Source organism: Syngnathus scovelli, chromosome 6 (genome assembly GCF_024217435.2).
Source record: "Syngnathus scovelli strain Florida chromosome 6, RoL_Ssco_1.2, whole genome shotgun sequence".
In the NCBI taxonomy this organism is placed as follows: Eukaryota; Metazoa; Chordata; class Actinopteri; order Syngnathiformes; family Syngnathidae; genus Syngnathus; species Syngnathus scovelli.
In genome coordinates this window covers 18,533,813-18,555,753 of record NC_090852.1, presented here as the reverse complement: position 1 = coordinate 18,555,753, position 21,941 = coordinate 18,533,813, and the positions used below count along the sequence as shown (strand labels likewise).

The 21,941-nt window shown below is 43.4% G+C and overlaps 1 protein-coding gene across 1 annotated transcript; it reads right to left on the bottom strand.

Moving 5' to 3' along the window:
• Positions 1-447: 447 nt before the first annotated feature.
• Positions 448-18,216, bottom strand: rasgrf1 (Ras protein specific guanine nucleotide releasing factor 1). The gene is made up of 27 exons (XM_049723130.2): positions 17,724-18,216; positions 14,705-14,811; positions 14,316-14,463; positions 13,381-13,473; positions 13,051-13,304; positions 12,644-12,723; positions 12,380-12,573; positions 11,737-11,846; positions 11,285-11,403; positions 10,993-11,153; positions 10,562-10,625; positions 10,040-10,182; positions 9,875-9,957; positions 9,547-9,795; positions 8,110-8,480; positions 7,905-8,024; positions 4,359-4,529; positions 4,170-4,276; positions 3,552-3,664; positions 3,425-3,485; positions 3,255-3,358; positions 3,096-3,180; positions 2,840-3,037; positions 2,690-2,769; positions 2,491-2,608; positions 2,339-2,407; positions 448-2,260 (listed from the first exon to the last, which is right to left on the bottom strand). Exons 1-27 carry the CDS (start codon positions 17,997-17,999, stop codon positions 2,168-2,170), a joined length of 3,771 nt encoding a protein of 1,256 aa, XP_049579087.1. The 5' UTR covers positions 18,000-18,216; the 3' UTR covers positions 448-2,167.
• Between the last annotated feature and the right edge of the window lie 3,725 nt (positions 18,217-21,941).

Sequence of the window (21,941 nt, the reverse complement as noted above, 5' to 3'; positions counted from 1 at the left end):
TGCATTCATTAAGGATTTGATCTTTTTGTGTGTTTTGAATTGATGGAGAAATTTATTACATATACCTATTTTCTTTCATTACAAATGTATATAATTTAAAATTATGCCTGACCTGAAAGACTGCTTCAAGTTAATTTGCCTAAAACTCTGTTAAACCTTTGTTTTATGATTATTATTAAATAGCTGAAACCCCAAAGAAACCCGGAACCATATTTTTTTTAATTCATATGGATGATCTACAAAAAGACTTGAGACAAAATGCCCCTGAGACAAAAATGATTTATTAGCAAGAGGTAACTTGGAAACATAATAGTTTTTAAAATCATCAGTCTTTGATTTTTATATATATATATATATTTATATCTATTTAATTTTCTTACAAAATGGGGAATATTTCATTAAGATGTGGAAACATGAGGGCTGAAAGATAATTTTCATACCACTGGGTATTGCTAACAGCAAAAATGTTTATTTGTTCATATACCTTTATAAGAGTATTGTATGTGCATGTATAAGTGTCTACAGTATAAGTATATAATATTATTTTGTCTGTGTTGCATGCCTGCCACGTGAGCTTCAAAAGTGTCCTGTACATACATAGTAAAAATACATACAAATATTCACAGAATAAGCACTACATTACTATAATTCCTGCTAACAGAAATGGTTATAGACAGGATTACAGTATAAATGCAAAACACTTTTCGATTCCTACTCTAAAGTCATGGTTTCAAGACTAAACTGTTGTAGCATTTTTGTATTGAAACTTGCTATATTTATATATATATGTGTATATTTTAAAGGATCACATCGTTCCACATTGAGGGATATGCAGGGCTAGCATGTACAAAATGTACAGCACGTGTCAGAGAAGTGAATGAACAACAAGGTACAAAATACTTTCTCATGTTTATATAAAGAGCAGGTCACTCTTGTAGACTACTACAAAAATAGTGTTTGAATGCTGCAGGCAGAGGTCATTCACTTAACTTTTTTTTTTTATCATATTGTTAATAAACAGCAATGCATATAACGGAGTGATATACTGGCACGTTCCACAATCACTGGAACAGCAAGATGGACAGATTGTCTTTTAATTACAGAGGAGCAACAACCTTTTAACTCTACAGAAGAACAATTACCATCTCTTTTTGAAAAGTACTTAAAATAAATCAAGAAAAAAAATCTTTTTTAATGTACATTAATGTTATACTGAACCGGTGTACTCTTTACAATAAACAACAAAGGTGTAACCTGTTTTGTATGACCGACATTTTGTACAGTCGGGTCAGGAGACCGAGAAACAAGTTTATACAAACGATAAGCCCCGAAAAAATAAACGATGGTAGCAATTTGAAAATATTGATGTGCGTCGTTTTCCAACATTTTGCATCTGCAGTTCCTGCCACAGACTCAATGGTGCTATCTATATAATTGAATATTATAAATTAACTCAACATGGTTATTAGTCAACAAGTTAACAGTCTGTCATCACCACTTCTCTTCACCACCAAATTACAATTTTGTATGTGACCAAAACCAGGCACGATAGCTTCTGTTTCTTTAATGTGTCGTTGTGATTTTTTTTTTTTTTTTTTTTTTTTCCTGGGTGCTGTCAGTATAAAAATAGTCTATGGTGCAAAACATTTGGGAACATTTGTCGCAGAGCAGAAATGAAGAGACGAAGCTCTTTTTTGTTTTGGTTTAGGAAGCATAGAGATGGTTGGCTTACCACCGAATGTCGTCTCCCGTGCACGCAACCTCCGTCCGTGTTCTCTGTGCTCTTTTACCTGATTTGATGCGCTTTTTTTTTTTTTGTACAATGCTACATTGGTTGCGGACAAACAAAATACTCGTGGGTTAAACTGAAATGAAAAGATAGCTGGCGCAAAGCAAAAATATCATCATCGGTCGCGTTGATTCGAGCGTGACAAAACGAGGCGACCTCCGTTATTATGCTTTCCCCCGCACCCCTAATAAAATGATTAACAAAAGATTCCACATATCTTCTGTCATCAAACAACCTCGAACATCTACTGTACAGAAGAGCAAAAATCTTGTACAACAATGCAAAAAGTGGATGTGAACTGATGTGTTATATTAACAGAGAAGATAATGTAGCGTATAGCCGACCCCCCCCCCCCCCTCCCCCTCCCACTTCGCCCCATCAGTTTGACACTTTAGGCTCAATTCTGAGGGATGCTTCATACATGCTTTCTTCATCCAGAACGAAGCTCCTGTCCAGTAAGTACTGGGCTACCTGTAGCGGAAACCAAAATATGCTCATTTCAACTCTTGTTTAGATTTGGTCATTCTCAAAAGATGCAACTTTTCGAACCTTGGGTTGAAGATCGAGCTTGTACGCCGTTTGTTGAAACTGTCGGATTTCTCTGATGATGTGCGAAATCTGTAAATGAGGTTGGATCCAAAATATGAATGAGTAAAGGCAAAAAAAAATGAATGCAGAAAATAAAAAGGCACTTTTCTCACCATTCTCATCTTTGAAAAGTTGACCAGATTATCTTCGGTGTAATTTGGTGTTCCCTCCTCGATGAAGGCCAGGTCTGTGAGGTACATGCCCAGATAGGGCACACACGGGGGATCGCAGCTGAAGGAAAAAAAAAAACACGTCATGCCTTTGTGAAACCACATTTGAAAAGACATTTTAACACCAGCCGGCCTGACTCACTTCTTCAGAGCCTCTCTGAGGTTTTTGAACCTCCCCTCTGAAGATACCAGCTTCTGCAGCTTGTCAATCAGGCCTTTTGTCTGCGAGAACATTTGCATTTAACAAAAAAGAAAAAAAAAAAAACCTTGAGTGCAGAGTGGTGTTACGTACCTGCTTGGACACCTTGAGCCACGTCTTTTTGAGACGGAAGACAGAACTTCGATTGAGGGACGAGGTGATCTCAAGCACGGCGTTGTAGTTATGGAGACATCGGCAGATGTCGGCTACGGCCACCCATTTCTCGATCACCGCCACTCGGGTCAGCACGTCTTCCGAGCGCAGGATCTCCGTGGCGATAAGGTTGCTTATCTACCAGAAGATTGACACTTTATAATCCCTGACACGACTCAGATGTGACGTAACATACATTGTTGAAGTGCTTTGTGGTCCTCATGATGTAAGGTGTCTTCTCATTCTTGTCGTTCTTCATCCAGCCTTGACCAAAAAATTCCCTGTCAAGATGAGGAACCAAGAAAATAATTGAGGATAAAATCAAATATATCAAGAATTAGATGGTTACACTCACTCATATGGGATGACTTTAAAGACCAGATGGTCCAGAAGGGTGAGCTGCTCGGCCACCTCCAAGGCTGAGTGGTTCTCAAAGGGGTCGGCCTTCCCGGAGCCCACCTAAGAAGTAAAAGCAATCATGATCGTAGTGTTTATATAAATTAAAATCTAGTACTGGACACTCACCAGTTGTGTCACATCTTCAAGAGCAATTTGATTGTCACCGTGATCATCTTGAGTCAGAGTTCTGACAACACAAAAAAAAAAAAAAGTTAAAAGAGTCTTAGGTGGAATATAGAATAAATTGATATACCTGATGATATTGGCGGCTGCTTTTCTCTCTTGAGTCAGCAGCTCGGGATCATGCATCACTTCCTCGAGGAAGGCGATAACCTTTGTTTTCAACTCATTGTTACTCTCAAAGTCCTGGAAGGACAAAGACAGTGACAAATAGGGTAAAGGATTAATTTGATGCACCTAGATTATTTATATTTCCTAAAGGGTTATATAACCAGTAGCTTGTGTTTGTGATTTATCCCGTGTCATGATTTTGTCACGAATGGAATGGAGCAGGGTTTATTGAAGAAACCAAACTAACAGACTCGGCAAACTGACTTGACTTAACAAAACGATAACATGACTGACCGAAACAGACTTGAAAACGACAGGAACCAAAAAAGACATGCAGCGTGACGACAACAACATTACGACATCGGGAACAAAAAAGACAAAAATGATCCGACAGGGGGGGAGGGGCAGACGGGACTTATAGACACGACAGGTAACAAGGGGTAGGTGAGAATGATCAAACTAATCATGGGCACACAGGAGGGGAGGGGCGAGCACACAGACAGAAACCATGACAACAGAACGGCTGGGGACGAGACGTGACATCATATTCCAACATTACGGGTTTACAATTTGCATTTACCGGTGAGTGTTTGGACACCCAGTGTCTGAGAACATTCAGAACTCGGTTGGTCGCTGCTCGTCTGATCACGAATTCTTTGTCCCCGTTCCTCTGATCTGTTGGGAAGCCTGTATGGAATATTTGAGGAGACATTCTTTTTGAGTTTTCTTTGGACATTGGAGGTTTGTGTGTCTCATGGCGGAGGTGCACCTGTGCTGGCGAGGGACATCCTTCGATATTTTTCCTTGGTAGGGGTGCCCTCGTTGGCTCCGGCGGTAGCGATGGCGAAGGCGGAGGCGGCGGACAGCGCGCTGCGGTTGTTGTCCAACTCTCGACATGAGGACATCACCATGCCATTGTTGTAGGAGAACAGAGAGAACTCTGAAAAAAGATTCAATGATTAAAAAATTGACCTTAAATAAATGTTTCAATTTTTTTTTAATGAAATTGTTTTGTACTTAAAAGGTAAATACAACTGAAGTGTAAAATATAAGTGGATTGTACTAGATTAAAAAAATTCAACATTATGCTGTTTGAATTGTGTGATTCTTTCATGTACCACTAGAGGGAGCACACATAAATACAGTAGTGATCCATTTAATAATTAATGTGAACAAATAAGTAGTTGGTGTGCACAAATTAGAAGTTTGTAAGCACAAAGTATAAATGTATATAAAATATATATATATTATATATTTATTTTTTGTAACACGTAAAGTGTGCTTCACGAGGTGAGAACACCCTGGACCATGTCTACACCAACATCAAACATGCATACAGAGCTATCCCCCTCCCCCACCTCGGGCAATCAGACCATCTGTCCCTCCTGCTCTTCCCTGCCTACACCCCCCTCAGACGCAAACTCAGACCCACCTTAAGGACCATCACCTCCTGGCCTGAGGATGCACTCCACAAACTCAAAGACTGTTTTCAACGGACAGACTGGGACCTGTTCGACCACCAGGAGCTGGGGACACACACAGACACAGTTCTGGGCTACATCCAGTTCTGCGCCAGCAATGTGACTGTGACCAAAACCATCCGGGTCTTCCCTAACCAGAAACCCTGGATGTGCAGCCAGGTCCGCTCTCTCCTCAGAGCCCGCGACACCGCCTTCAGGTCAGGAGACAGAGCTCTGTACAGCGCTGCCAGAGCTGAGCTGAGGAGAGGAGTCAAACGGGCGAAAGCGGACCACAGAAAACGCATCGAGTCCCACCTGTCCAGCAACAATGGCCGCAAGGTGTGGCAGGGCATCCAGGAGATCACCAACTTCAGGGGCAGTGCCGCTCAAGTCGAAGACCAAGGCGCACAGCTGGCAGAGGAGCTAAACAGCTTCTTTGCTCGGTTTGGAACATCCCAGCAGCACTCCCCTGTCCCTGCCCTGCCCCCTCCCCCACCCAGCTCTGACATCACTCCACTCACTGTTCAGGAGCACAAGGTCAGAAAGGTGCTCCTTACAGTGAATCCCAGAAAGGCCACAGGCCCGGATGGGGTCCCCGGCAAGGTGCTGAGGGCATGCGCTGAGGAGCTCGCCCCCACCTTCACCACGATCTTCAACCGCTCCCTGGCCCTAGCAACCGTCCCGCCCTGCCTGAAAACCTCAACCATCATCCCAGTGCCGAAGAAGTCGGCCATCTCTAGCCTGAATGATTACCGGCCAGTGGCCCTCACTCCGGTGATCATGAAGTGCTTTGAGAGGCTGGTTCTTCAGCACATCAAGGATTATCTTCCCCCACACCTCGACCCCCACCAGTTTGCATACCGGACCAACAGATCCACAGAAGACGCCATCGCCGTAGCCCTCCATTGTGCGGTGAACCACCTGGAGCAGCAGCAGAGCTATGTCCGGATGCTCTTTGTGGATTACAGTTCGGCATTCAACACCATCCTCCCGGACAGACTCACCACAAAGCTGGACACTCTCGGACTCCCCTCTCTCACATGTGCCTGGATTAATGACTTTCTGACCAACCGACTCCAGGCTGTGAGAGTTGGCTCCCGCCTCTCCTCCACCCGTACGCTGAGCATCGGCTCCCCACAGGGCTGTGTGTTGAGCCCCCTCCTCTTCTGCCTCTACACTCATGATTGCAGACCGGCTCACAAACACAACCGGATTGTCAAGTTCGCCGACGATACCACTGTGGTCGGTCTCATCTCCAATGGCGATGAGGTAGCCTACAGAGAGGAGGTCCTGGAGCTGGTCGACTGGTGCTCTGAGAACAATCTCGCTCTGAACACCAAGAAGACCAACGAGCTCATCATAGACTTCAGAAGACACAGCCCTGAGCCAACTCCCCTCTTCATCAACGGCGAGCAGGTGGAGAGGGTCCACAGCACCAAGTACCTGGGCGTCCACATCTCTGACCGGATCTCCTGGTCAGAGAACATCACCACCATCGTCAAGAAGGCTCAGCAGCGGTTACACTTCCTGAGAGTCCTCAGGAGGTACAACCTCAACACCGACCTGTTGCTGACCTTCTACCGATCTTCCATCGAGAGTCTACTGACCTACTGCATCGTAGTATGGTTCGGCAGCTCCACCGCCGCTGACAGGGAGAAGCTGCAGAGAGTGGTGAAGGCAGCCCAGAGGATCATCGGCCGCCCTCTCCCCTCCCTTACGGACATCTACACTACCCGCTGCCTCAGCAGGGCTAAGGCCATCTCAGCGGACAGCTCCCACCCTGGCTCCGCCCTGTTTGACCTGTTGCCCTCTGGAAGACGCTACAGGCAAATGAAGACCAGGACAAACAGACTCAGAAACAGTTTCTTTCCCCAAGCCATAGCCGCCCTCAACTCCAGCCGACACTGATGACACTTTCCTCCTGCACTATTACTGCACTTTGTCCGCACTACTGTTTCTGATTATTTCATCTACTTTTCTACTAGTCGATTACTTGACTGTTACTTGTGTCTACCTCATGCACTGGATGGAGGTCTCCAATTTCATTGTACTATGTAGAATGACAATAAAGGTTTTCTGATTCTGATTCTGATTCTGATTCTGGTTTCATTTTTAACTGTCGGTGAAATGTTTTTGCTGCAGAAGTGACAACCAGTTCTTCCTCAAGTCTCCACTACGGGGCTCCACAGACCTACGCAAGCATCCTCCAGCCTTCTCCTCTTCAGCAGGCTTTGGTATTCAAGATGGTTACAGCTAAATATAGCCACCAAATATCAGCTTCATAAGAGAGGAATCAACAGATTTTGCACTCTGCTATTTCAATCCAGAGAACATAAACGCATCACAAGAGGCGAGAAATCCTACATGGTGAACGGCACGGGCTTCCAGGGAAGGTTTTTTTTTCTTTTAAAAGCTTTTTTTTTTTCTTCCTTCCCCTGCAATGTGGTCGTGAGATTTAGGAGGCATGCAGATAATCTTGGCTGCGGTGAAACAGCCTCATTATCCGTGGGTGGAAAGGGAAAACACGCTCTCGATGTAGTTACCATGACACAAGTTTCCCTGACACCTACTCAAGCCAACACTGGCTTCCCCTGCATGTTCCTCACCGTCGACTTGTTACTTAAGCTTCTGACACGGTGCCACGTCTCCTTTGTGCTCGCTTTCGCACAAAGACGATTAATCAAACTCAACCGCTCCACCCCAAACAGCAAAAAACGTCTCTTTGTATTCTATTTATGTCCCGAAAGCTCGATGAGGGTGAGTCGGGGTGAGGGGGGGGGGCTACTTTTGCGTTTTTCCCATCACACGCGGTGTCATCGTACTGACGTCATAGCAGTCTTTGGAACAAAATGTACCTGAGGAGTTTTTGCATTTGATGTTTTTCGGCGTAGTCGGCGACTTTGTAGGCGAGGCTTCTTGGTCGGCGTCATCGCTCTGGTTTTGATCATTGTCGCTTTCTTCCCGCACGGAGAGATCTGTACCACAGCGTGACGATAAAGTTAGGAAATTTGGTGAGGGATTCACGGTGGGTGGAAAAATTGGACAAATCCGCCAACCTACCTTGTTTGCACACCGAGGTCTCCTCCATCTTGTCTTTCTTGTCCTCCCCCTCGTCTGGTATTTTGCTGGTAATCGGGCTGGACACGTAGAGTTTGTTGATGTCCAAGGTGGTCTTGCTGAAGGGGGACATGGACGAGTACATGCTTGCATAGCCGTTGGAGGAGCAGCTCAGGGCGGCTAGGTCGAGAGCTTTGCCTCCGGTGATGATGGGGATGTTGAGGGAGAGCTTGCGCCGTCGGTTCGGGGACGAGTTCTTCGCGATGGCCAAGGGAGGAGGAGAGGAGAACTTCCTGCTGGCCCTGGGGGAACTCGGCGGCTCTCCGTACAGGAGTTTGTTATTCTGACTGCTGGCAAAGAACAACTCCAGGGACCTGCACATATATGCATTTGATTGAAATTCAGGACTGAGGAACATGTCTGAGGAGCTTTGCTAAATACACATCCTGCCCTAAATTATGGATGCAACCTCGGTCTATTTGTGTCTGGTCGACTCAGAGCAACGTACAGTGGAGGCTGCAGTGTTGCAGAAAAAAAAAAAACTCTCCCACTCTCTGCCACCCTCCTGGCGACCTCATGGGTTCCCATAAATAGCACAGCGAATGATAGCGAGCGCGCACGGCCGCCGCTGACACAAGCAGTGGAGTGTAGGTGTCTCACAGTGACATGACAAGTGCCGTGGGCTGGGTGGGCAATGCTGCAGGGCGTGGGCAAAGGGGTGGGGGGCAGCTGATCATAACCCCGCAGCGGGGGGCTTCTGCCTCCGGCCTGCCGAGAGTGGAGTGAACCCCACCGCAACGCTCCATCAATATTTCACACCGCGGAGCTTTTTTGCAATGAGGAGGGAGGCGAGGGAGGCGAGGGAGGCGAGGGTGGGGTCCTGCAGCAACGAGCTTGGTTGCCATAGCGCGAAGGAGACCAGTTGAGACACTTCCAGACTGTCGAGAGACCGGGCCCAATTATTTGTCTATGACCACGCACATATTTGCACGCGCTCCGCCGTCCGTCTCAGAGGCTTTGTTTTGCTTGATTTACCCGACATTACGCTTTCGATTGATTGCCGAGCATTTTTTGTTATTTCGTATTAGGGTTGAACTGATTCATCGGGTAGCCAATTTAATCTGCTGATATTGGCGCTTTCAAAATCTGTATTTGATTAATTTTTTTGCTGTGATTTTCTTTTTTTAATGTATAAATGAATTTTTTTTTCTATTATTTGCTCTGATGCAGTTAAACAAATACGAAAGTATTGAGGAACATTTTTTGCTTTGAATACGTTTCTTTGTTGTAAAGGACAAAAAAAAAAAAGTAATTTTATCCGTTTGATATTTTCTCAATTAATCGGCCATAAATCTGGGCTCATTACACCCACTCCAGCCCAATTTCCGATTAGATCTAGAATGATGTCAAACATTAAGACTGGTTTCTCTAGTGACTCACCGAGCAGGGATTGCGCTGATGGGCTTCTTGTAGATGGTGATGAGTTTATCCAGCACCACGTCGGCAGTGGTGAACACGCGATAGGAGTGCAGGAACGTGTTGAGGAAGTCGATGGAGAGGAAGCGCAGGTCGGTCAGCCTCTCCAACAGACGTTCCACGCTGGCGTAGCGGATCTGCAGCACCTTGCAGGAGTTCATCATCTTGCTAAAGCGGATGTCCACGTCGTCGCAGTACAGACTCGAGTCGGACCTGAGAGGATGATGTGGGCGGGGTTTATTAGGATCAGTATTATGACGTGGAAAATATTTGTCGCGATGGACCGGCTTACTTGATCATCTGTGGGACGGTGACTTTGGAGTTGTCCTCAAAGGCGTTCATCATGAGGCCGTTGCAGCGGATGTTGTCAATGCACTGTGAGACACGCAGGGTGATGGCAGTCAACATGACAAGAACGAAAAAAAAAAAAGCTGCTAAGTGATGCGAAGAAACGTGCCTGGCTGATGTCACTGGTCCACGCAGACTTCTCCTGCCTGGAAGATGCCACCAAGATGACTGTAAATGACTGACTGTCTTTTGGCTCCACCACAATCTTGAAATCCAGGTGCTCCATGTCCTGGCCGCCTTTGTCTGATTTGGCTGGGGATATAAAAATATTCCATAAAGTCACATTAAAAAACGTTTTTTGTGAGATTCAGTGTAAAAAAAATAAAAATAAATAAATAATTTAAAAATAATGTATTGTAATTCACAAAATAAAGAAATATAAATAAATTAAAAAAATATTTAAAAATAAATAAAAATAATGTATTGTAATTCATAAATCTCCTCTTTAGATTAAAAAAAAAAGACGCAACACATAATTAACTCATTCACTGCCAGCCCAGTTAAAATGGATATTTGACGTCTATATGGCAGTGAATGAGTTAATAATTGTTCATGATGTTATATATACAGCTGGTTCCATATTATGACATTCCTGCAAGGTGCAATGCTGTGTTATGAACAATCCACTCACACTCATCATCAGTGCCCTCAGGGTCCTCCATAAGAGTGCAGTCTATAAGAGAGACCACACCATTCTGCAAACAACACACAATAATGCATTTGAATTTTTTGTAGATGGAACGAAGTGGCTGATGAGTGTGTACATTTACAGGATTCATCTGAAATCCGTTCGGACTCATTTTAGTCTCACAAACATCAAACAATCCTCTTTAATATCGAGAAACGTGAAGTCAGAAGACAGCTCCACTCGGCTTGCCCAAATCAAAGTGACATCAAGCGTCTACGCCTTCAAACATGCGACAGAGCCGCTCGTGTCTCTCCCGAGGTCACGGGAACGGATAAAAGTCGCGGCGTCACTCGGCCCACTGTCGCTTTCCCTCTCGAGTCCCGTAATTTGTTCAATTACTGAGAGAAGAAGCTTGGTCAGCAGCTCGGGCTCACCTTGGTGAGATGAAGCTTTCCACCGGATCCCCTAGTGCAGATGATTAGATGCTTGGAGAAGAGAAAGCACTGCCTCTCCCCTTCCTTCTTTAAAGACAGAGAGCCCAGGCGCCCGCGGGTGATCTTGCCCTTCTCGCTCAATGGGACCTGGATGAGAGAACCTGAGAGACACAAAAAGAGACAGGAGATGCAAACGTGGTCTTTAAAAGGGTTCATTGGAATGAGAACAAGAGGGCTAGCAGCTCGTCAACTAGATGAATCCAATTAAAGAGGTAATTGTTGGGACTTTTACCTTGTCTTACAAAAGTCTGGCTGGTGTCCAGGAGGATCTCGCAGCCCTCCACGATCATGCGTTCGATGGCTAGGTTCTTTCGGATGTTCTCTGTCTCGCTCACTTCGTCGTGCATAATTCTGAGAAGAAGAAAAAATGTTTTCAACTTTAAGAGAACTCCAAAAAAAGAAAAAAAAAGTGTACAGGCTATTTATTTGCATCTGTATGTCTATTTTGGGAATCTCAGCTACATTTGACATCATTTGGATTCACAAAATTAGCTGGAAAATAAATCAAGACTAAATAATGAATCGATTTTATTTAAAAGAATGTTACAATTATTTTTCATTTCCAATTTTGCGGACCACCTCCAATACCGCCACGGACCACTAGAGGGCCGCGCACCACAGGTTGACAATACAGTATGGGGAAGTCATTTGTTTACCTGGGTTGTTATTGGAAATGACTTTTACCTGGAAAGCTCCTCCAGCTTAGATTTGGCGTAGTCCAGGCTGTTCCTCTCTATGTGTTCATGAGGCGTGTGGGCAAGAAGTTCATGAAGCGTAAGGATGTAACGGGGAATCTGCACACAACAACAAAGAAGATATTACAGCTAACGTGCAAACGCTCCGTAAAACACAAACATGCGCACACACTAATGAGAAGGAGATCAGAGGTGAGCGCAATCTCCGCTCATCAGCAAAAATTTATTATCAACGCAGCACAGTCGGCAGAGTGGACTGTCGAGAAAGTGCGCATCTTGCCAGAGAGGAGCCGTTATTGAAGCCGGAGCTTCAAAAACAACAGCTTTTTATAGGCATGAACGACACCACGGGGGCACCGACAGCCAAAACAGGCAACGTCCCGCTGTTGCTGATCAGGTGTGCCACAACAACGCGTCTTGGCTTAAATCTGTCTAAATGACTGTGTTGGTAAAAAATTTAAAAAATAACAACAAAAATAAATCACTCATATTATCCCTCCAGCCATTTAGTTTCTATTCTGCTGACTTTGCTTGAGTGGTGAGAAGAAGTGGTGCAGAAAATGGATGGCTAACAATTTCACTTTTCTTCCTATTTTAGAAATTTACATTATCATTATTATGATAATAATCACCTGGAACATGGGGTAGGTGAGGAAGGTCTCCAGAGTTCTCTCCTCGCAGTCTGGCTTGGCCTCGTACTGCTTCAGCAGCTTATCAAAGTCCCGGTTCTGCTTGCAGTGGGCCAGGATTTGGAGGCTGTACTGGTGATTCCTCACAAACTCCTGGTAGATGTTCAGCATAGGCAGCAGGATGTCGAACAGGTCGGCTGGCCGGGTAGTTTAGGTTAGTACTCGGAGGCATCGTCTCCATATGTTAGAATGACAAATTCTCCTTACCCAGCACCAACGTTGGCCAGCTGGCTATTCTGGCTTTTAACCCCTGGTAGAAGATCTGATGTAGAAACATGATAGTTTCACTATAAAAAAAAAGAAAGAACAAATATTAGACTGTCATCACACGAGCAATTTCGGTCAGTTTTCCAACATCCTGTGAAGTTGTGCTGCAGTGCTGATTGAGACGGGCTGCTTGTAAGCGTCAATGTGCTCCGATGAGTGTGTGGGTGGATTTTCATTAGGCCAATGAGGAGTGCATGCAGATTAGCATGCGAGATGAGTGTCCAATGTTTCTCTGAAGGGATAAGAAAGGCCAAATACTTGATATGTGTTTATGTATGTAAAATAATACAAAATAATCGTACAAAAACTAGGGCATAAGGAAACCAAGGTTCCTCTCCCGTTCCAACCTGTTGAGGAATATACTGCTGACGTCGTCGTGGGTGATTGGCGGCTTCTTGGAGCTGGCGGCCATGCGGAGCGGTCTGAGGAAGTTGTTGACCAAGATGTGCAGCTGCTGCACGTACTCGGCTTCCGAATCCAACATGCTGAACACCACCTGGTTCCTCTTCCTCATGCTCTCGGCGTGCGGAGAGCGGATGTAATCCTGGATGATGGTCTTCCATTTCCTCCTGCAGATCCAGCCGCGCAGGAAGCTCTGGACCTGCAGCCACAAAAAAGAAATAAAATAAAAATGGTGAGGTCGTTATTTTATTTAAAAAAGCAAAAAGGAGCTTCACCTTTTTGATCTTCTTGATTTCCGAGTCATCCTCAGTCGGGGCCGCCGTGGGACTGGCGTGGATCTTCTCGTTGTCTTTTAGCAGCCCTGCAATCTGTCAAGAGCCAAGACCAATAGTTTCATGTTATTTGCAGCTCGGCGTCCATGTTTATTCAAATTAGTGCAGTTTATGAGATGAAACAAAAGTGAACTGTTACTGTACTAAAGTCTTAAAGTGAAAGTCAATTCAAATATTTTCTTTAAATTATGTTCTATCCAGTCTTTCTAGTCTAAACACGGCATTGTGATTAATATTGTATTTGTTGAATATGAATTAAGCAGTTTGTCTATCTCTCAGGGCGGCCATTTTGTCACTTGCTGTCGACTGTAAATGACGTCACAGTTTCTCAGGGGCTCAGCTTGTAAACGTCACATGACCAAACTCAGAAAAAAAAACAAAAAACGATTTTTATATCAAACCTAGGTAAATTAAAAACTTTTTAGAGTCTGTATTTATTTGAGGAGTTTATTATTATTATATTATATATTATTTGAGTTTTTTTCACACAAGTAATTGTATTATAGAGTGTGAGTACTTTTGCAACCTCTGTTTAAATACATTGTGGTCAAAACACAGACTGGAGCTTCTGTGAACTGTTTCATGCATTCATTTTGTAGCCCGGGCGAGAGCTAATTGCCGTTGCATTTCATTGACGAGAAGCAATATAAAACAGTCTTCATGCATATTCCCCTCTTCTAATTCCATTTTATAGGCGTCACATTAGCACATGAAAGCAAAATGACTATTTGATGTGAAGAATGGGGAAGGCAGCCTTTTTGGAAGCATTGTTGTTAAGAGGACATGCAAAGTGGGGAGATGACACACGCGCGCACATCGGCAAAAGTGTCGCGACAATAAAGTTCAATCATAAAAAAATGGTCAGGGTTGAGTTTTACCTCAGACTTGAGCCTCTCGATCTCGATTTCCCCGTCTTCTATCTGTTGTCGAAGTTGCTTAGCAACCGTTTTCTCCGTCTCCACAATTTGAAGCAGATGAAGATACTTCTGCATGAGGGTCTCGTGCTCGTTGGCCAAGTTTCTGTAACTGTCAGACGCGCGCGCGCGCGCACTTTAGCAAATCGCTTTCACATCCCGAGTGTTGCGGCTCAAATTAAAGCAATCAAGATTTCTTGTGAACAAAGCATTTTCCTCCAGCTCGTTGCCCGCGTAACCATGGCAACGCCACAGATGGAGCACATCAGTCAAATATGACTTACCTCGGCAGACAACTTTGAATTGTACATTTCACGGACGTGCTTTTTTTGTTGTTGTTAGTTTTTCATTACCTGGCGTGCGATATGGCGGCCACCCATTCATCGCAGTCCTTCACATCTTCTGTACGTAACTCGAGCGCCTTTTGGTTTTCGTGAGTAAAGCTGATCGTGAAGTAATACTGCAATAAGAAGACGAAATAAATTGGTTAAAAGCCTGCTAGCGTGATTAACATGTTTTCCAACACAAATGTTTTTTGTTAACAGTAAACAAATATTGGGTTTTGTCCCCCCCAAAGAAAACAAACACAGCTTATCTCATAATTATATTATAAATTGAACTTTCTGTAGGCATAAAAAGCATTCAATAGCCTCTTGTGAAATTGTGCTGAGTTTGATTTCTGTTTTAAGGCTTCTTCTCTCAATTTAGTGTCAAACATAATAGCGGACTGCCATCTAGTGGGCGACAGTGGACTTACACCCAAAATACACAAGTGGCAGAAAAATATAGCAAAAATGGCATTAACATGGCATTGTTTAAATAAATAAAAAAGTAGGTCAAACAGGTTTAAAAAATAAACATTCTGTTAATTGCATTTTGCCATGGTTTTTTAGGCATGCAAGGGTTTTTGGGGGGGCAGAGCCACGGGTCAGATCTGTCCCTCAGGCTTTTAGTTTCCCAGCTATGTTGTAGCTGAAGCTCCAGGAGTCGCGGCTTGATTAAAGCTGCTTATGTCTTTTCGTTTGCTCCGGCTGCTTGCACGCCTTACGGAGCAGATTTATGTAGAAGCACATGGGGAAGCCACATCTTCATCATCATCATCATCATCGCCCACCCGTGCAATGGACGGATGGAGCCCAGCAAGGGAAGCCTCCCCCAGCTCCATTCCTGGGATGTCTCTTAGTTCCCAGGAGGAAATGCCATAAGACATGGAGGCTGGAGCCACGGCCAATTATGTAACTGTACGATACCTGTTTCCTAGCAACTCGGCTCGACGTGAACGGTCGGGCTGTTGCGTTTTGCGGTGTCACTCGAGTCTTGACGAGCGAGCGAGCGAGCGAGCGCACTTGGTGCTGCTGCAGCAGCAACTAATTGGAAATGGTTATGATCCACACATTGAGCCGTACGCATGAGAAAGTCTGTTTACGATTTAAAAAGTTGACAGTGCTTTTCAGGGTCAGCCTAAATTTTTTGGCCATGTTCAACAGGAGCCTATCAACCTGCAACTGATCGTTATTCATGGCTGACTGCTCCTCCATCTTGACTTTCATTAGGTATTCATCCTGGTGTCAAAAAGGATCTATTTCTGGCAGAGAGTCACGCATGTTGCTGTACTTTTTTTTTTTTTGTACGTCTTCCAAAGTGTCTGGTGAGAGGCGATGCCAAATGACGCTGCTACCTGAGTCAGGCATCTTTAAAATCATTATAGGTCCTCAAGATGCAATTGAAGGCAAAGTGCCATTTGGAAAGAATTTGGGTCAGAAAGAAAGAGACAAAAAAAGTGCATGCAAACAAAAAATCAGTGTTTCCAGTCTTGGCATGTGGTAAGAATTTCATCAAGCAAATACAAGAAGCCTGAAAGAGGTTCATAATGATGAATCTGATGATATAAATTAAATTTAATGCAAGAGCTGTGTTTAAAAGTCTGCTTTTACAAAGAAAATAATTCTCCATTTCAACAGGGATTGTATTTAATTTCCACTGTCTCATATTAGTTGTTTGGTATTAGGTATTGAATTTAAAAAATAATCAAGTAACTTTAGATTTTTAAAATGATTTTTTTTTTTCATTATTTTAATAATATTATTTTTTTCAATAGAGCCTCTTAAAAGTTTCTTTTATGTGGGGTTCTTCTAGGCAGAAATATTGGTCACTTAATGGTAAATAATTTGCTGTGCCTCTTTTTATAATGCACTGCAATAATAACAGAATTTTATTTTATTCTAACCTTGAAAATAACGCAGCTGCACCACTTCCTGCTGTGTGTTTAAGTTCTGTGACCTGTCTATTGGACTCATCAATCAAAATACTCAAGGTGAAACAACTCTACTTGAGCATCCCAGTTAATCCCAGCCGCATCATTCTTTAGGATGCAAATAAGCGTTGCCATAGAAACCCTGAGCTATTCCACCAGAAGAAATAATGTAAGCACTATGGGGCATGAGAAATGTAAGAAACCCAGAGCAGGCGTTTGTTTGTTTATATCGTCTGCCTTCATAATATTGATTGCGAAATTGATACTCGCGAGTGTGCTGCATTGTGCTGGATCAGCACCAGGGCAGATGTTCTCAGCATGAGCCAGAACTCACTTTGGATCTCAGCCTCATCCTACTGGGTGACGTCAATGTTCACAACACGTTTGTTCACAGAGCAGACGGACCCGTTTCATATTTATCTTTCTAATTTTGCAGCATCCATCCTGGTTGGTTAATGGAGGCAAAGCAAGATTGATGCAAATGTGAGCCACAATGTTGAGGCTTACTAGATTAATTAAAACACTTTTATTAGTGCTGCTATTTATTTGTGTTGTTTACATGACCTATTTATCGAAAGGAAATCCATTCAGACGGAGATGACTGAACAGTGGAACCCTGTTTCTTTTTTTCCCCCCTTCCAATAAACAATTTGACCACACGATGACACTGTTGCAACTGCAACTTTTTTTTTTTTTAGAATTTCTCCACCCCAAAAATGTAACACTTTTTAAGATTAAAAAAAAAAGTCCAACCAATGCAAAACTATCAAACGACTCTTTTAAACAGTTTTTGCATTTGTAACCTGTGTACTAAAATAAATTTAGTATAATACCATTAAAGGAGCTTTTGCTGCATGCATAAAAAAAATAAAAAAAACAGAACACTGCAGCATTAGGTTATAATATTGTTACCTCATCATTAATGCTATGCATGGATTACATAACGCGCAAGACAGCAACCTGCAACCGCGTGCTGCCGCTTTTTTTTTCCTCTTTTTTTTCGTGCCGCGCTATTGAGGTCGTCATGCATCTGACAAGATAAAAATACACTATATTACAAGAAAATAACACATTCTGGGTTATCACGCGTGTGTTATACTGCACGTGTGTGCGCGCACCTGCTTTTCCAAACACTCCTTGGCCGAGAGCGAAGGTTTGGGCGAAGGCGCTCTGTCGCATATGCATCCCTCCAACAGGTACAATCCCGAGGGACGAGAACTGGACTCGTTCTCGAAATAAAAGAGCATGTTTTGCAAAAGCGCAAACCACTTGGTGTGCCATTTAGTGTTGTCCGAGCTTTTCTTGCTCAAGCAGCCGCGTCTTGTTCCGTCCTTCTTCGCCAAAAGCCCCAAGTAGGTGACATGACCGTCATTCAGCCGTATTCCCTTCTGCATTTTTGGTGGAGAGAAGACTTGAGCGCGCGCGCTTACACGGTCCTTACATCATCTCCCCGATAGCCCCGCAGAGGGAAAAAAAGAACAGCTGCAAAGACAAGACTTTTAAGTGAAAAAGCAAAAGCTGCATTGTGAGAAGAACCCCTCGCAGGTCCACATTGTCCGCGGGTGACAGAGAGACAAGATGATGAGGAGGGGTGGGGGGGTGAGGGGGGGTGGGGGGAGAAAGCAGGAGGTTGTGCGCTCCCCTCCCATGGAAAGAAAGAAAGAAAGAAAAAAAGATCTCCAGAAAGCAGCAGGCTGGCTGGCTGCTGAGCGAGGCAGAGCTGGCTCAGGTCACATGACATGCTTGGGGAAGCAGATTTCAGAACCTTGGACAGGGACCACATCACAACATGCTGCACCAAGTCCTTAAAAAAAAAGAAAAAAGACATTTGTTGTAGTACAACAACATGCTGCACCATCCCTCCCAAAAAAAAGACATCTTTTTTGCAGTGCCACTCAGTAATTGCACATAAGAAGCCACCTCAGTGCAGTTAAATCTCCAGAAGAGCGTAATATTTTTTTTTATACACAGGAATGCATTTCAAGTATTTCCAAATACAAAAAAAATGGGCTTTTTTTTTTTGCTTTGAGAGGCAATAGAATAGCCATGAGTTACGTTAATTAATTGTAATCAATGCAGATCAATAGCTCAACAAAAATTTAACCAGACGCACTGGTGACCTTTAAAGCTGTTATCGCCTCACGTGAACAGAATACAATGTTTTCGACAATTTGAAGTCAACTTAAATAATTGTTAAAGCTGTAAAAGAAACATTCCTTTAACACAATGCATTGATCATATCAGTCAGATATTGATTAGAGCCATTGTAAAGATAGATGGGGAGAAGGATAAAATATTCAACCTAATAGACTCGGTCAAAATATTTAACCTTACATTAGGTAAAAAAAATTTAAAAAATAATTCTCATATTTGTTGAAAACGTCAATTTGACTTGAGTACCACAAAATAAATATTGTTTGTAAATAATAAAAAAAAAATCAGCCGTCTCTGGCCCCATCTTGTACTTGAATTCGATATATAAGGAACAACCGCGCGTGAGGAATAACAATCAATCAGAGACTGATGGCGTAATTTATGAGCTGTCAATCATTTGTAGCACACTCGCAAAGACACTGATTGTGCTAAACTTCTGAGGTTGCGCTGCATTTCTAAATATGCCGCGTCAGCAACATGACATCATGTAGGATGGAAAAGACTTTTTTTTTGTCTGTGTAGTTGCAGAGCTCAACAATTAAAAAAAAAAACATGAACAAGCAAAACAGCCAATCTGCTTCTCTGAGCATCCAATTTGTTTAAAAGGCGCAGTCTCTAATCTGCTGCCATCAGTCCTTGGGCGTCTTCTTGGAGAGATTTATTTATTAGCGCATCTTCATTGTTATCCTTTCTGTCTTCAATCTATCTTGCAATAAATCCGTCTCCCCCTGCTGCATCTTTGACGATAAGTCTGTTGTTTTCATTTAGTTAGTTGCTCCGTGTATTTTCAATTCATTCGTGTCAAAACGATGCAGGCATTAATTGTGCAAATAATTAAAAAAGAATCTTCCTGAAAGAGAATAATTGAAGATGATAGTGATGACTTTGCAATATGTTAGTTAGCAAGTTAGCAAGCTGACTAATTCCTGTCAAACAAATTATTTTAAATTTCTGAAATTGAATTGATATTTTATTTTATGTTAAGCTAGCAACCAATGACACACTATGTGACTTCCAAGATCCATTTCTTAAAATAACTCTGAAACAGTGACTCCCAATGCTAGCATTAGCTTAGCACGGATGCTTTGCTTTGTTAGCATTAAGCTAAGTGGACTTTCCCAAGGCTACAGTGTGTGGTTGTTTTAAACTTACAAAATATAATTCTCTTAGTTTTGTATTTACTTTGACAGTAGATTCAGCTAAGGCCTCTTTTTTTTTAAACAAATAGTCCACAATTGTGAGTTGAATCGAGTTTTAAAATTCACATGAACATAAAGTCGAAATATTTTTGGGGGAACATTCTCTTCAGATCCACATGCTGGCTTTTAAATGCGACGTTGAAGAGATAACGGTCAGATACGTGAAAGGTGGCTGGGGGGGTAAAAAAAAAAAATCCACGCCATAACAGTCAAACATCACTGTCAGTCTTGTTGGACACTGTGTGATCCGTCCCTGCATGTGTGCGTGTCTGTGTGTATATAAGCCAGCGGGAATGTGTGTGTGTGTGTGTGTGTCATCTGGTGTTTTCCGCTGCTGTCACAGAGGATGCTGCCTGCCGTGGTGTCCTTCCCCCAGTCGCCCATGAGAAGGCTGCGGTCCTAATTACATGATCCAGCACGCTTCTAATTCACCATACCCCTCTCAAATGACATTTACTAATTACGCCTTCCTTTTTATAGAAACACACTTTGTCGTTTTGATGCGTGCAAGGCTCCCTCATGCCTGTTGTCGTGCGGAGACAAAATAAGTTGTGGCAGTCGCAGCTTAAACGTAAACAGGCGTTGGAAATCCTTTTAAAGCATGATGCCGTGTTTAACAATCTGGATTAGTTTTACTTGGGAGGGATCGAATAAAGGGTGTGTGATATGTGTGTGTGTGTGTAGTTGGGGTGGGTCGGAGTGGCTCTGCATTGCAGTAGAGTTGGGACAAAAAGCAGTTGAAGGAAATCAAAATATGCTTCACTCAAGTCGGCCATTTTGATTAAGACAATGAATCAGAATCAGAATCAGAATCAGAAATGGCCCTGTAATGTGATGTGATTTAAAAAAAAAAAAGAATTCAAGCAATACAAAATCTTAAAAACTACGTTAAACTACATTTAGGAGTTTTCTAAAATCTAACATTGTGTTTCTTGTGATAAATTTCATCTGACAGTTGCATGCTGGGATATTCACTCTTGCTATAGTGCAGGTACCAATAAAAAGGGTGCCCGAGTTGCCGTAAAAGTGGCACTTGAACCACCCAGAGGTCCACTTGGGGCCACTCAAGTCCTCCCTCTGGTGTGGAGCACACACAAAAACTCAGGGATATTAATTCTGGATTAATGAGAGCAACTGCAGCAGACCCGGTCCGGCAAAAAGCTGTCGGTCCGATTTATAGTACAAACCAGTTTGGGATTTGGAAAACAGAAACGGGGGTCTGTCGTGTCCTCGTTATCATGAGAGGCTGACGTGATCCCGCTGCTGCTCCCTCGTTCTTCGTTGCCAAGACTGGTTAGCCCGCCTGTCAATCACAGCTCACAAATATGGAGGGGAGGGGGGGGCATCAGATCAGACATGATGTTCTGACAGTACTGTGATTGTATTGCCACGCCTTGCTCAATCCGATCAATTTTTTTTTTATGGTTCCGGAATAACGTCGGCGTTGTTGTCACGATAATAAAGGTAGCCACAATACTCACATCTCTGCAATGTTTTTTTTGTAGACAACTGCGCCCACGTGTTGTGTAACAGTGCCGAGATGTTCCAATGTTCCCGGAGGCCGCCGGGTCTCGGTTCACATGCAGGGAGGATGTCTGGCTTGATGCACAGAGAGTTCATGGTCGGATGAGCAAGAGAGGACTGTCACCGTTTTTTAACAAGGCATGCATAACATATATGGTCAGTCAACCTGCCATGTTGGACATCCATCATCTAAGAAAAGTGCCAGTCAAAGTAAAAAGGCATTTTTTTCCTTTTTTTTTTTTTTTTATGCCAGATGAAACAGTGTGTACTGTTTGAGTACGCTATTCTGGGAGCAGGACATGAATAATAGAGCACCAGGGCCTACAATGTTTGTTACATTCCGCTTTCCGCTGACCTGAGTGCGCAGACGAGAGGAAGAGTGGAGGAGTGTCTGCGACGAGCCCGTTTTAGAACACCGCCGGGCCCGGCCGGGGTTGGGGCACCATCCCGGCTCTCGGC